Source organism: Rhea pennata, chromosome Z, assembly GCF_028389875.1.
Source record: "Rhea pennata isolate bPtePen1 chromosome Z, bPtePen1.pri, whole genome shotgun sequence".
Taxonomy (NCBI): domain Eukaryota; kingdom Metazoa; phylum Chordata; class Aves; order Rheiformes; family Rheidae; genus Rhea; species Rhea pennata.
In genome coordinates this window covers 35,045,700-35,060,377 of record NC_084702.1, presented here as the reverse complement: position 1 = coordinate 35,060,377, position 14,678 = coordinate 35,045,700, and the positions used below count along the sequence as shown (strand labels likewise).

The 14,678-nt window shown below is 38.0% G+C and overlaps 1 protein-coding gene across 1 annotated transcript in view; it reads left to right on the top strand.

The window, feature by feature from the left end:
• Positions 1-14,678, top strand: part of ADAMTS19 (ADAM metallopeptidase with thrombospondin type 1 motif 19) — a 146,975-nt gene that overhangs the window by 89,451 nt on the left and 42,846 nt on the right. Inside the window, 5 exon segments of the mRNA XM_062600485.1 lie at positions 461-611; positions 8,479-8,580; positions 11,544-11,684; positions 12,933-12,944; positions 13,333-13,483. Coding sequence (XP_062456469.1) covers positions 461-611; positions 8,479-8,580; positions 11,544-11,684; positions 12,933-12,944; positions 13,333-13,483 — 557 coding nt within the window.

Here is a 14,678-nt window from a genome sequence, read left to right as displayed (position 1 = left end):
TGTAAGTTATAATTTAAAGTGATTAAGGCCTTGGTGGATGTGGAAAGCAAGTTACCCAACTGCATGTGCCTTAGAAACTGTCAACTTCTTAAGCAATTGCTTAAATCCTAATCCAAACCCTAATCAGTTAAGTCATAATTACACCAAAATGTTTTCCAGAGTTTTTCTGAAATTCCTATTACTGCTGCTGATTTACGGTGTCTTTTTGTAAACGTGGACCGTGAGGACACACCGTTGAAGTATATCAGGAGAGCAGACCTGTTGCTTTAGATGAAGCTGCTGCTTTGAGTGACAGCACAATACTGACTAATAATAATAAAAAAACCCTAAATCTTAGGATTTGCCATCCCTCCCCCCCCCCTTTTTTTTTTCTCTTTGAAAGTCCAAGGCATGTTTTATGTCAGCATGGTAATCGGACTCGGTAGGATCGCTCAGCATATAAATCTCTGCGTGTTGCCAGGTCAAAGGCCAGTAACTGTTTGCTACAGACGAACCCGCAGAGCCTCAATTCGGTGATTATTCCCTCCAAGCTGCCCGGCATGACCTACACGGCGGACGAGCAGTGCCAGATTCTTTTTGGGCCGACGGCTTCCTTTTGCCAAGAAATGCAGGTAAGGAGGGCCGTGTCCTTCGGAAAACAGGTCGGCTAATTCCTTTCCCAGCGAGAGGAATTTTTTTGTGCCGGCGTTTGAGAGAGAAAGGACGTAGCGCTGTTGTAACTAGGGGTCTGCGCTGCCCTTTCCAAAGCTGCTGTGGGTGCTTTTCATTTATTTGTCTTGTAAGCCCTGCTTTGGATTTCCAGAAACGCTGCATCGTACCGTGTGGTATCGTATCACCGGCGTTCCTTGCAACTGAGAAACAGAAAATACGGTCGCGTGAAGTCACCTCGGTGTGAAGGGCTGAGTAATCGCAGTTGGCTCTGCTGGGGGCCGGATTGCACCTCTCAGTTCTGCTTCCCTGTGCCTCGGGTGTTGAAGCTCCGAGCCTAAACTTCGTGAAGGCCGCTGAGCTCGCGCTGGCTCGTGCTTCCCAGCGGAGCCCCTGCAAGCCCAGGCTGAGCCTTGCAGAGCCACGGCAGGAGGAGCTTGAGTAGCTAAGCGAGTTCGCTCAGATCCCTTCACGCCACCGCGCTAAACGACGCCTCTGTAAATTAATCTGAAAGAGGCAGATTAACAAAGTGGAAGCGCTCTGCAGAGTTTTATGGCTTCATGCTGGCAGGTTTCTCACCGAAAAAGCGTTCTAAGAATGGTTTTAATACAGAAAAATTGTCCTTCCTTAGCATAAACAGGACAGGTACTAAACAGGTAAGGAACCCTTGAAAAGGTAACTAAGACAAGGTGAGGATATTTTAAAGGTATGAAGACAGAGGACGTGCGGAGCGTGGATTGATGGAATGGGCATACGGAGGAACTGCCAAGTGACCTGTCGGCGGGGTCGTGCAGAGAGCCTGGAAGGGCCGGCAGTATTTAAAAGATTTTCACTCTGAGTGACTGGCAGTAGAACTCATTTACGATGATTCTACGCAGGTTCCTAAGTATTTCCAAGCATACTTCTGCATGAATTACAATCTACTAGTTGATTTTTAGTAAAATCTTTTATATTACAAGGTACGATTTTTGGTTTCTCATTCTCTGGAAACCTATCTTAAACAAGAAAATGTACACAGTTACCCCCCTATTTCTTCTAGGTCACAGTCATCTTCAGCAGGTAAAAAATTTTTAAGGTTCGTGCTGTTGCATAAGACCTTTACATGATTTTCATTTCTCTGGGCACGTATTCTCCATAGACTATACGCCCTGGGCACATACTCTATACTTGTGGTGGTTAGTTTTAATTCAGCCATATCGATTCAGATACCTGATTGGTCCCATGCATATGAACTATCGTTCACAGATTAATTTCCCGTGTTGCCCTCAGAAATGTGACTCTAAGGTTTCTTTAGTTTTCGTTACTATTTTAGAAATGTTAGGTAGTCCAATTCAGTATATTGCCTTGAAAGCATTTCAGTTGTTTGCGTAGAGAGCACTTATGCTCTGCCTCTTGGTATCTAATTCTCCTTTTCTAATCATTATCTTTAATAATTTTCTAGCATTTTTATGTAAGAGTGCACACTTTAGCTAAACCAGTTATCATCACCCTGTTTTTCTACTTGTTGGATCATTATTCTCTATTAAAATGGTTAATTTAAGGAAATTCCTATTAAATCCAAAGATATGCAGAGTTCCTTTGAAGAAAGAACCTGGTAATGATGGAAGACCATACAAAAGGCTACTGGTCTTTTCACCTATTCCTTATTTCTAAAAAAACTGCAATTTAATTCTCTTTTTAATAAGTCAAGTATTACTACTTAAGCCAGTGGTCTCAACAGTGAGAGAAAGGGAACTTAATAACAGTTTTGGAGAAGTGCTAGAGGGCAAGGATCCTCTGCAAAATGGAAATAAAAAATCGTAAATCAGAACTGAACCATAAAATGATTTTTAAGAACTTTGAGCCTGTGATACTCATATCAGAAATTGCATAAAAACAGGAAAAAGACACTAAGGGCAGACTCCAGAATATTTGAGGAGGGTGCAGATGAAAGAGAGAAGTTCTGTAAAGCTCTGTTGCAAAACTCTTTAAAGTCACCTTGCTGATTTCCTCTTCATTCTTCTGTCTTGGAGCAAAATTTACCCTCTCTTTTTCCTTGCACTCAGAAAAATCTGGAAAAATTGATCTTTGGACTGTAGACCTGAAGAGCTGGGTATAGCAAGCCTGTGTCTTATATTCAGATCTCCTTTTGTTCCCTGCAGCGGTTCTTAAATGAAGCTGTTCTGTTAGGGAAGCTTACATAGGAGTGTCCTGCTTCGATAAAATACAGTTTTTGTAGCAAGGAAGAAACTCAGAGTAACGAATAGACCACAGCCCAAAGGGTAAGAAAGTCATCCTCTTCATGTTTCTACCATGTATGAATAGTGGGGAAAATTTGTTGCAGTTTAAATAGGGCTGGGACCAAGCTACAGAAACTTTCCAGAAGTTCTTTATGAATGCTGGGCCATAGACTGTGCAACGTTGACATGTTTTAACTGCAAAGCTCATTTTAGAAATGAGCTCACTTTTTATCATCTCAATCTGAAATATGATGATGATAGAAGGAAATAACAAATATGTTGAATTTAACCTACCAAATAATCATATTTTACGTATTAAGAAGGTGACACAAAATTGACTGAGTTAACTGTGTAGATTATTGTGACTGCCAGGAAGTCAGCATTTGGAAGGCTCTTTTAAATTTTAGCAGTGTTAATCTGTTGCAATAATTATTTTGCTGTGCACTAGCAACCACTGGATTTTCAATGAAGTACAAACTACTTTGTTTTATCACTGTATACTTTTTAATAATAAGCTCATTCCATTTTTGAAATGTTTCCTGCAAAAGATTTCCAACACTTTCTGTCTTTTGCTCTTCCAGTAGTTGGCTTCTATTATGGTTACAGTTGTCTTAGAGAAACCAGGAAAGTGAAGAAAGGGAAACATACCTGAAGGTTCCTTTAACCTTAAATAAATCAACAGTTTATAGCCAAAACTTTCTTGGATACAGTCTACCTGCTTGACAGTACGTGCACCTTGGTGTAACTATGTAAAAGATAAATTATTAACTATATCAGAGGCTTTTTTTTTTTCCTGAGTATAAGATCATTTGATGACCAGACTTTCATGCAGCCTTTAACATTAAGCGTATTTTTTGTGTAACAGCTATTTAGCCAAGAGAACAATTGAGTAATGATAAAAAATTAATTTTCTTAGTGATCTAGAAATGTTCTTCTAAAAATGTCACTACAAGCATCAGAGCATTTCTGCTGAGATTTAATTTTCTACAGAAGGTATTATTGAACAGCACTTTAGGAAAACTTACAATTGAATTATATGGCAACCTCTCAGAAACTTTACAAGTGCCAATGATTCTCCCTTGCTGTCAGGAATTCCTTTTTATGATTTAATGACTAAAGCAAAAGACTAAAAGGACCTACTCCCATATTCTGCTAAGTGAGCCCCCCACTCCTTTTTCGTGAATGGTATCTTGACTTTATTTCAAAGACTTCTTATTCATATCCTAAGCGAAATTTGTAGACCCCGAGGAAAAAAAAAAAAAAATGCGAGTGTATCTCAGGGTGCAAGATTTATACCATGTCCCTGTGCTTACCTTGTAAAGGAGCCAAGTTTGCTTTTACGCCCATGATGTCTCGCGCAAGAGTCAATTAGCCCCTAAGATTGTTTCGCGTAGCAGATAGCGAGATCATGGCCCAGAAGTAGTACTTGGTGATTAAATGAGATTGTAGAACTTGCCAGGGGAATATAACTGTTGAACTATTAAAAGTTGGCTTTTAAGATTAAAGTCCAGGATGTGAATGCTATCTAGTCAGCTCCACTAAAACAATTCCTGTCATAACACAGCTGTGGTCTTTGCAGAGAAGTAGGAGACTGGTTATATTTCATCATGATTTTTAAGGCATTTCACAGAAAGATCACAATGAAAAGAACAAAAGTCATGGAAATATAGTCATGGCGAAATATCCATCCTCGTCTCTACCACCAGACTTTAAACAACCTTGACTTTGCACTAATGTAGTTCTGACCTGCCTTTTTTTTTGTCTCTGTCCCTTACTCTCAACTGGCACCTTCTTTCCGGATGCTTGTATGATTGGAATAGCATCCCTGTCAGGCACACAGATTTCCCTCACGCTTTTAATTCAAAAAAGCTCCCAAAAAACTGGAAAGCCTCTACTGTTTCTGTGTCACACTCGTGATATTTTACTAGCTTTTGGTCTTAAATATTTGCGATAAACTCACTCTTTCAAAACAAATGTTTTGTGTGTGTTTGGAAACATTTTGTTTCCCAGTGTACACACAATGAAATATTTGACAGGCTGTGAGTAGTCTAATGTCATCGGTATAACTTTATCATCTCCAGTAATTTTTATTTCCCCTGGCTAACCTAAGTAACTGTAACCATTCTTGCATTATGCTTAGGACAGATGCCTAGTAAACTTTATGAACATGAACTTAACTATCCAGATTTTAAGTGAGCGAACCTTTGTCCCCTAAAGAAGTAAATTTCTATTTTAGAAGTTAATGTTCTGATTACGGAGTGACTGTAATATTGATACTGGCCCGCAGATCTGTGTTAGTTTTCACTTGGGTCTTTGTTTAATTAGGGATTTTCAGTGAAGATGGTGAGATGCTCATCAGGAGCAGGTGTCCCCAACCACATGCAGAAATCCCCAGATATCGACAGTTAAATGGTAACAGTAATCTCTAGATACATTATTCCTATAGCAGAAGCACCATCTGAAAAATAACTAAGGAGTCTATTTGGGGTTTGAATGAAATGCAAAGACCAGAAAAAAAATATACATCATCCTCCAGTTTTAGTAATTCCACTTGTTAGGTTTGGGGAATCTCAAGGTCTAGAATGAAATGTTGTAGTCTTGGATTCTTATTTTTAAAAATTAGCGAAGGGGGAGTAAGCTCAGAGATTTGTCTAACTGAGAGGAGTTAGATTCATGATTCATAAAGAGCTCGTGTAGAAGTATTTGCAGAAACATGCAGATGCATACAAAGCACTTCAAGTCAAGCATCTTGATTTGATTGACTTTGCACAGCTCAAGTGTCTCTGTGTGTTTAGGCACCCAAATCCTTGTAAATCTGACTTCATGTCATCTTAAGATTAGGAGAATTTTTTCTGGATTTGTAAGGAACTGTAGGTCTGTTGTCAGCCATTCTGCAGTCCTATGCAAGTGAAGCTGAGTACAAGGTGAAAGTGTTTTTTTTCTTTTTTTTAAACAAAAAAAACCCCAAAACATGCTTTAAAATGTGATGGCTTAACAGAAAAGTTCACTTTATTTTTTGAAAACTTGAATGCCTTTCCCTCAAATGTAGTCATTGAGGAATGAAGAGTCAGGTTTACAAATAAATTTTGTTTGAATTACAAAAATTAAATTAGCATATATCTTTGTTTCAGTGAGGTTGAATAGTGCCAAGAGTATAATCTGTCATTCTGCAATTTGTACCGAAGCACTTTGTCATGGTAGAGCATTGCGTAGTCTGTCATATCTGCATAGTCTTCTGAAACTGTCCCAGAAGTCTTGTTCCTAACTTTTGGTTCTTGGCTCCGAAGTTGTATTTTAAAATGCATGATTAAAAACAATTTTAGAAACACAAATTCTGTTCCTTCTCTAAATTCTTTTGAACAAGAATACAAACTATAGTTGGGTATTGAAAGATATTTGTTAAAATTATCCAAGTCATAGGTTAGATCTTCTGTAACTTTATTTTAGGATTTGTATGGGCTAACTATTGTCTCTTCACTTCAGCCTCTTCAAAAGCATAAGACTGTTACAGAATGAATCAAAAATCTTGTTTCTGTGCAGTGCTTTGGCCCTTCACAATTTCTCTCTCTTTCTCTCTCTCAAAAAAAAAAAATGATACTACCGACAGTATTACTTACGAGACCACCACTGGAACTGTCATGTTCCACACAACCTTTTTTGAATTATGTTTCCTGCGCAATAAGATTTCTCTTTCAAGATAACATAAGATTTATCACACAATTCTCATGCGTAATGTAAGGGACCAGAGACTCTTACTAGCTTATTCATGTCACAAACCATTTCAGTCAGAAAGAGCATGTCTTCTGGGTTCTGAAATCCTTCTGATTTTTACCTTTCATCGCCCTCTCTCTCTGGATCCTTCCTGCCCCCTTTTTGGGATTACTGCACATATTTGGGGGGAATCATAATGTATGTGCAGTAACGTTGAGGCCACGACCCAGCCCCAGTTCTCCCGGTTCACTTCCGTGGGGTTTCCAGGTAAGGGGGAGCAAAGCCCTGATTCTCAACTTGAGAGCAGGAGGGCTTTTTAGAGGGACTTAGGGAAGGCTGCTAAGGGAATTGAGAGACATTCATGAGCCAACATGCTTCAAGGCTATGCTTTCTTTTGAAGTAGATAAGACCGTCTTGTTCTGATGCTTAGAATGGACAAAATAAGCACCTTTCTTTCCATCTTCGCTGCAGATTGGACTCCTCTCGTCTATCCGCTTTCTCTTCCTTCTCCCAACAAAACTACTTACACCTGATTTGTCATCTTACTTTGCATTTTCTTTGTGGATATCATATTTGTTTAATTATGGAGCTATTTTGAGAGAAATGAGGATTATATTGTTCGAAGAGCATCAGGTAGCAGCAATCATTGGGATGATATGAGCAAGGGACATTTGGAAGTCTTAAAGAAGCCTTATCATTCCGAGAAAAATATTTTCTGGGTTGTGCAAGACAACACTTAAGTGTTCGGAAAATCACTCTAATTTATGAAACTTCCATCTGTTCTGTCTTTTTCAGGAAATTATTGTAAACTTGTTATGTGTCAAGTACAAAGATAAAATAAAACTGAGTTTTAACAGTCGTGAGGTGAATATATGACTGACTAAGGTGGATATTCAATGTGAAAATAACTTTTAATTTGCTTTCTGAAGTATCTTTCCTATTTGTTCATTCTCATCTATGAGTCCATCCTGACACTTCTGTGTTCTTTTTCAGTTTAAATAACCTTTGGAAGAACCAACTGAAATTTATTGCCCGAAGAGCTCAGGGATCATTTGGGAGGGACTGTAAAATGCTAACCTCACTGCTATGTATGCCCTATGGGAGAGGTTGGGAGTCAGTGCACTAATACTTATGAAGCATCAGTTTTCATTCTAGCTTTTTTCTTTTTTTTCTCTCTCTTTAAATGCAGCCTGTTGTCCTTTTCCTGTGTCTTTTGTCTGTCTGTTTCTTCCAAACCTCTAGAGAATATAGTTCAATGTAGCTGCACAAAGAATCATTAGTCACTGCACATATCAGTGCACTCACCTTAAAACCTTGCTTTTTATTGCTAGTGCGAGTGCTGGTTTTCTTCTTTTCACACAAAATGTATGAGCAATAAATAAAAGCAGTAAGAATGAATACGAAGACATTTTTTAAGTAATCCAAGTGCCTTTTAAAAGAGGTATGTCCTCTGCACCTGTCTATTTTTGCAGGTTCTCAGCACTCAGATCAGGCTCCTGAATTGGTGTGCTAATAACCAGAAGCAGCCTTTCATTTCAGCCTTGACTGTAGTCTCAGGGAAGTGTGTCTGTGCAGTGGCAGCTTCACAACATGGAGCAAAATTGTTCCGATGTGCTTTGTCAGATCTGGAGCACACAAGGATTGTGACCCCTAGGATGAGACTTGTGGAGTTCTTCCTCACTCTATCAACACACCAGCTTGACTTCTTCCATGTGTCTGTGATCAATGAAAGTCTAAGTTGGATTTACCCATTGTGATTTTTTTTGTGCATTTTAACCCATCTTTAAGCATACTTCAGTATGGTCAAGCTGCTAACTTCATGACAAGTTAGTGAATTACATGCAAGAGGTCATTTTGCATAAAACAGATTTTATTCTTAGCTGTATGTGTGTCTTTTCAGCATGTCATTTGCACTGGGTTGTGGTGTAAAGTGGAAAGTGAGAAAGAATGCAAAACTAAACTGGACCCACCAATGGATGGAACAGATTGTGACTCTGGAAAGGTAAGTTACTGGTTTTCCTAAAGTGGAAGTGACAAAGCAGTATTGATTACATTGAACAACCACAAATAAATAGCTAAATAGGTCTTTGCACTTGTTTTAAAGTTATTACTTACTTTGATTATCATTAAAATAACACAGTTTATATATATATATATACATGTGTGTGAGAGAGAGATAGGAAAAAGAGTATATTTCCCTACAAACACTGAAAATTTTCTAAGTTAGCCAAACCCACAGATGTTTTAGTGCTTACACTGTTTTATTTCAAACTCGTTCAATTTTTGGTACTCTTATGAATGGAATGTCGTTGTTGCACTGCTTATTGTAAACAGAAACATAAGTTTCCAAAGATATAAAGATCTCTGCTATGATTTAAGACATAGTAGAAATAGTCTCATGGAAAAAATCAACATAGATTTGTGATACAACTCTTTAGGATAAACTATGTTAAAGATACAGTGTATATATACTGTATCAGCAAAGCAAAAAGCTTGATAAACATCCTTAAAAATACACCATCAAACTGAATGGTCGCCTGAAGTCAGACTTATGTTAAATGTCCTTTAGCAGCTTTCATGTTTGAATAATCCCTGCCATGTGTGTATATAACCATAAATGAAAGTAAATGAACTCATATAAAAAAAAACTACAGAGTGGAACATGCTTGAGATTTTCGTGATATTATGCTGACAACAGTTTCACATAGGAATAATTTGCTCAATGAATCATACTACATTCACCAAGGACTGTCTTCATCTGCTAAAAAAGCAAACAACTGCAAATAGAATAAAATGAATTGTTCAGATAGACTCATTTTACATAGCGAAAGAAAAATAGACTTATTCATTCTCATATATCTAAGACAATGACATTTGCTGCAATCTTACGAGTCTGATAAATGTGTGTGGCTGATTTACTGTCTGTTGTTAAAGGTTATGTTCTTGACTGTGAGCTGCAAATGCCTGTGGTAGGGAATAGGAAGCAACACCTCTTGCTAAGACCACCCGGTATTTTCCAGTGTAAAACCATAGCCATCTTCAAATAGGTATACAAATTAGTGTGTATTTTTCATTAAAATGCCTCATTAATTCACTTGCAAAATGTGATAATAGTAACTTATTGCAGAGGACTCAAGAGAAATGTTGATGCTCATGGAGCATAATGATGTGGTGGTGATACGGCCCCTTGAGAGTCCGTGAGGAAGGTAACAGTGTTTTCTTATTGTAGAGCTTAGTGGGCTGGTGTGCAATAAATAATGCAGGAGGCTCACACGGAGTGATGAGGGTAAGAAGAAGTATTGACTCTAATGACCAATGCTCACTAAACTTTATGACAAGCTACGGAAATACATTATGTATGTCCAGCAGTGAAAAAACTAAGCAGACATCATTGAAACATCTCAGTGGATTAGGAAGGACTCTTCTTATTCACTTTGTCCAAGAAGAGCTTCGGATTTCACAAGTCACTTGCTTTGTTTTGCTTTAGATTGCAGAGGCAGTGTTGTTGCCTTCTGTTCCGCTCTTAGGATCTTTAAGGAGTGATGGAAATTTCATTTGCTCAGCCCATTCCAGCTTAGTTGTTTTGTAAGTTGAGGATTTATAAGCAACCCTCCGCCTCTATGTCCTCTCTCTGGGAAAAAAAATAAAATACCATTGTGTCTGTAGGACTGTCTATGTATAAATATGAGCATTCAGTCTGAAACATCCAAAAGCATTACAAAATCTGTATTTTGTGATTGCATATCCAATATAATAGTGCAACTGTCCAATTTCAAAGGTGATATAATTATGCCATCATCGCAATGCAATAATTTAAGGTAGAAAATGAAGATTGATTAGTGAAGACCAGTTGAAACTGCAGGTGAGACTTAAGATCACCAGACAAGAAGTTGACACAGACACTGCAAATAGCAGAAGGGTATTGTAAGAAGTTACAAAGGCCTTTATTGACTGCATTATGGGCATGATTTGCTTGAAATATGAGAGTTCTTCAGGCACTTTACTCATTAATAACAGTAATTCAAATAATTCAGAGTGCAAAGAGAAATGTGTTAAATTCCTGATGTCAATGAACCTAATTGTTCATTGTGTTTTTGTAGCTGCATTGCTTTACAATTGCTAAAATTTCATAATACACGAGACAGCTTTTCAGTTACTGAAAGCTGATAAAGTACTACTATTCTAAAGAATTACGATGATATGTACCAGATTGCAGGACATAAGTTTTAACTGGATAATTTTTACATGAGAAGGAGGAGTAGTTTCTTCAGCAAATGATATATATGAATAGGGTTATAGAGCTTTTTAAAAAATAAATGCCAGAACTTCTACTGGCTTTCTCAGAACTAGCTTACTCAGGCTTCCATCCTCTGCTTTTTGAATGCAAATTGTGAATAAAGCCTAATTTTCTGTATAACTTGTAATACAGCTTTGTACTGTGACAGTGGTCATACTATATGTGGATAATCCTTGTCCGGTGCAGTTCCCACTGGCTATGTCTGTACTAATAAACCAAAGAAGCCCAGAGAACAGCCCTGAAGGCTGTGTTGTGATCATCCCTACAGGTCAGTCAGTGGCTGATCCCTGCGATGGGTTTGGGCTGGACCCAAAGGCACTCTTCTAGGCAGTGCCCAGCCTCAAGTGAAGGGGACAGTCTGGTCTGGGGACCATTTGCAGCAGGCTGTTCCAGTAGCTACCCTGTGCTGGGAATGAACTTGAGCTCGAGCTTGCGGACAAGATTGCACCTACTACATGGCCGCAGAGCCAGAGAAGAGTCTCTAGCTGTTACGTTTACTTGTCCAGAAAAATTAACTGCTGGGATCAATACAAATACAGATTCCTGACTCAGATGAGGACTGTGCATTCAACAAAATGTTTATGTTGGGCTTTGTGTGTGCTTGTAAAGCAGTGAATTGTTTGGTATGTGTCTTGATTTATTTACCTAAGAGCTGAATTTTGACCTAGTGGTGTAAGGCTGGCGAGTGTATCAATCGGACCTCTTTTGCGGAGCACGTGGAGGGGGAGTGGAGCGCGTGGAGCACTTGCAGCCGAACGTGCAACACTGGAGTCAGCAGTCGACAGCGCAAATGCCCTGGGTAAGAACAAGTTCAGGTTTCCATTGCTGTTCATCCATTTTTCTTAATAGAATCTGATTCTTACAAGTACAGTAACCTGCTGATACACCATTGCTGTGTACATAAGCAGTTCATTTTTATGAATATTGAAAAACTCAGTAGGAGAAAAGTTATTTAGGATTGGGATCTTTTGTTTTCCTATAAATGGATCGTATAAGCTTTACCCAACCAAGTAAGAGTCACAAGCTTTTCATGTCCGTGTAAATGGATGATGAGAGCAGAACATGTGATTTTTAGGAAATTATCATTTAGACCATAATGATTTTTCTGTATTGCGTGGAAACACTGAGTTTCCTCATTTCTACTGTTCTCAAAAGCTTAGATAACATTAATGGGAGGATACAACCTCTGTTTCACACTTCACCTGAAGAAGAAGAACACTTAGATTTTCTTGACTTGGAAAGTGTCCAGAATATAATTCTCTTCTTTCAATTTTTTACAGGAAAAAAAATTTCTTATTTCTCATTTGGATGGTCAAGGGATTAAAACTTTTTCAGAGATCTTTCTAACAGTCTGCAGGAGTTGATGTGTAGAATATCTGGAAACAAAATTTATAAAACTCTTATCTTGTGAAAATGAAAATCCCATGCCACTGAGGGTAGAGGGAGTTTTTACCATTGACTTGCATGGAGCCAATATTTCACTGTAGGGACCTCAGTAGTCAGGTAGAAGATACTTTCCTCTTAATTACTCCATACCATATTTCTCTTTCGTAGGTCACTAACACACAGAGAAAAGAAGGAAAGCTAGGAAGAGAAGTGGGAATACAGTAGAATAGATGGTTTTAGAAAGTAATAAAACAGGGAAAATAAAGAAAGATGAAAGATAATATAACAGATTTGGAACAAAAGAAACAGAAAAGGAAAAGCAGGGGCAACAAAATAGAAAAACTTGATTGAGGAAACGTGAGGAAAACATGGATATAACTATACAAAAGCAACAAGTCTAACAGAAAAATCTCTTCCAGATATGCAGAATGCTTTCATATTCCCTCTCATCTGAATGTCACTTTCAGCTGCATACCTGAAAGCTAATTCTTGAGTTTAGGGCTGTCTTAATTTCACCTTCATTCATTTCTTCAAGCAAGGTTTGCCATAATTAGCTCCAGTTTCTGCATTTTTCTTTTGCCTTTGTTCATTAGTACTCATAGGCACAGCTGGATAGACCAGAAAAAAAACAAAGTATATTGTCTGAACTTCATACCACTACACCTGTAAAGGAGGCAGCAGATGTAAATTAATGGAAGCATCCCTTCACTAGCATCTTTGGCTCAGTCAGGCTAGAAAAAAAATACCTGAGCTATATCAGTAACACAGCTGAAGTTCTCTTTACTGAACACTTCTGCTAATTCTAGTGCTTCTTCGGAGCTAAGTGTACATTTTAGCGTCTGTGGCTCTTTACGTGTAGTTTAACTGTAGTTTGTAGTAGCAAACGTTTTGTTTTCTGAATTTGATTTTGTTGTGGGTGACGTCTTAATATTACATTTCAACAAAAATTCTGTTATTTAAACTGACTTTATATATAGAATGAATAAACTATGCTGCAAATTTGACAAAATTTGGCCAACAAACGTGCGTGGTATTTATGCTATCTTTTCTAGACCAGGCCTTGAAGCAGAGTGTCATGGTCCCACAGTACAGTACAGAATATGTGAAAATCCTTCTTGTCCTGCTGGCGTGCCTGCCTTCAGGGACTGGCAGTGCCAGGCTTTCAGTGTCAGATCCTCCTATCAGAAGCACGTGCACCAGTGGCAGGCTATCATTGATGATGGTGAGTATATGCCATCTCCCACGTTGTTATCTGATAGTATGTCTTATATCTAGCTCATACTGCCATTGATTAAGAAATAAATGGCAAAAACTTTTTAAAAAAATTTAAAGACCAAGAGTTTTAGTAAGCTATTTTTATTTCGTTACCAAAGTCCAGTGCTATTTTCACATGTTCCGGAATTTGTTTCATATTCCTATGGAATTTATCCTTCTTGATAGGTAACGACTGCATTTGACTAAAATTTAACGTCAGTTTGGTCTTACATGAACAGAAAAGTAATATGAAGTCACTTGTGAATATAGGTTTCTACAGGAATACTACGTATTTAAGCGTACATGTATCTGTTACACTTCTACCCGCAAAGCCAGAAAGACAATGCGGGTATTGTAGTGGGCATTTATTTTTGAAAAAGGAGAAAAGCACTTGGATTTAACAGTTGAATATTTCAGATACTTGCCACTGTCTTTTGGCAAAAATCCATGTGTACTGCACATCTTGCAGTTGGGTCAGTTTTCTGTAAATCCAGACAGCTACTGCAGGCAAAGCCTTGACATTTTAGTGTACCAGTGTTGCTCAGCTACTGTGCCTTTAACACTGTGCTCAAGTAAGAGAATAGTAGTATCAAACATTTGTGATGCCTACAAAGATAAATTTGGCATGAAATACTGACATCTAAAAACCAAAACATCTGTTCAAGTTCATGCTAGGAATACGAACAATAGCTGCCGTTCAAATTAATTTTCTCTAAATTGTGATACTATGTTTTATTCAAAAATCCAACAGAAAGTTATGAAAAAACAATTAGAAAAAAATCAGCAGCTGGTGGTAAAGAAATGCCTAGAATGACACTGGAATACTATAAGTAAGCGCTATCACATTTTAAGGTGTGAGATTGTTGTAGTTTATTGTTGCCATTTATATTTCATGCAAGAAAGAAATTATCAGCAACTATCCTGAAGCATTGATTTTAAGAGAACTGTTTGTTTTGCTGAGTTCTGAAAGACATGAAAGTATTATCACAAGACTATTCTAAAATGTCTAGCTAAAAAGGGGTATTTTCTGTATTAAGCTTATTCTCAAAGTGCCAAAGTGAAAACTTGTCAACCAGTTTTCACTTGGCTTGTATGTTAGCTAGTATTCAGAGGAAGGAGAACTCTCTCCAGATATTTTATGTTTTACTAACTTGTGATCTAGC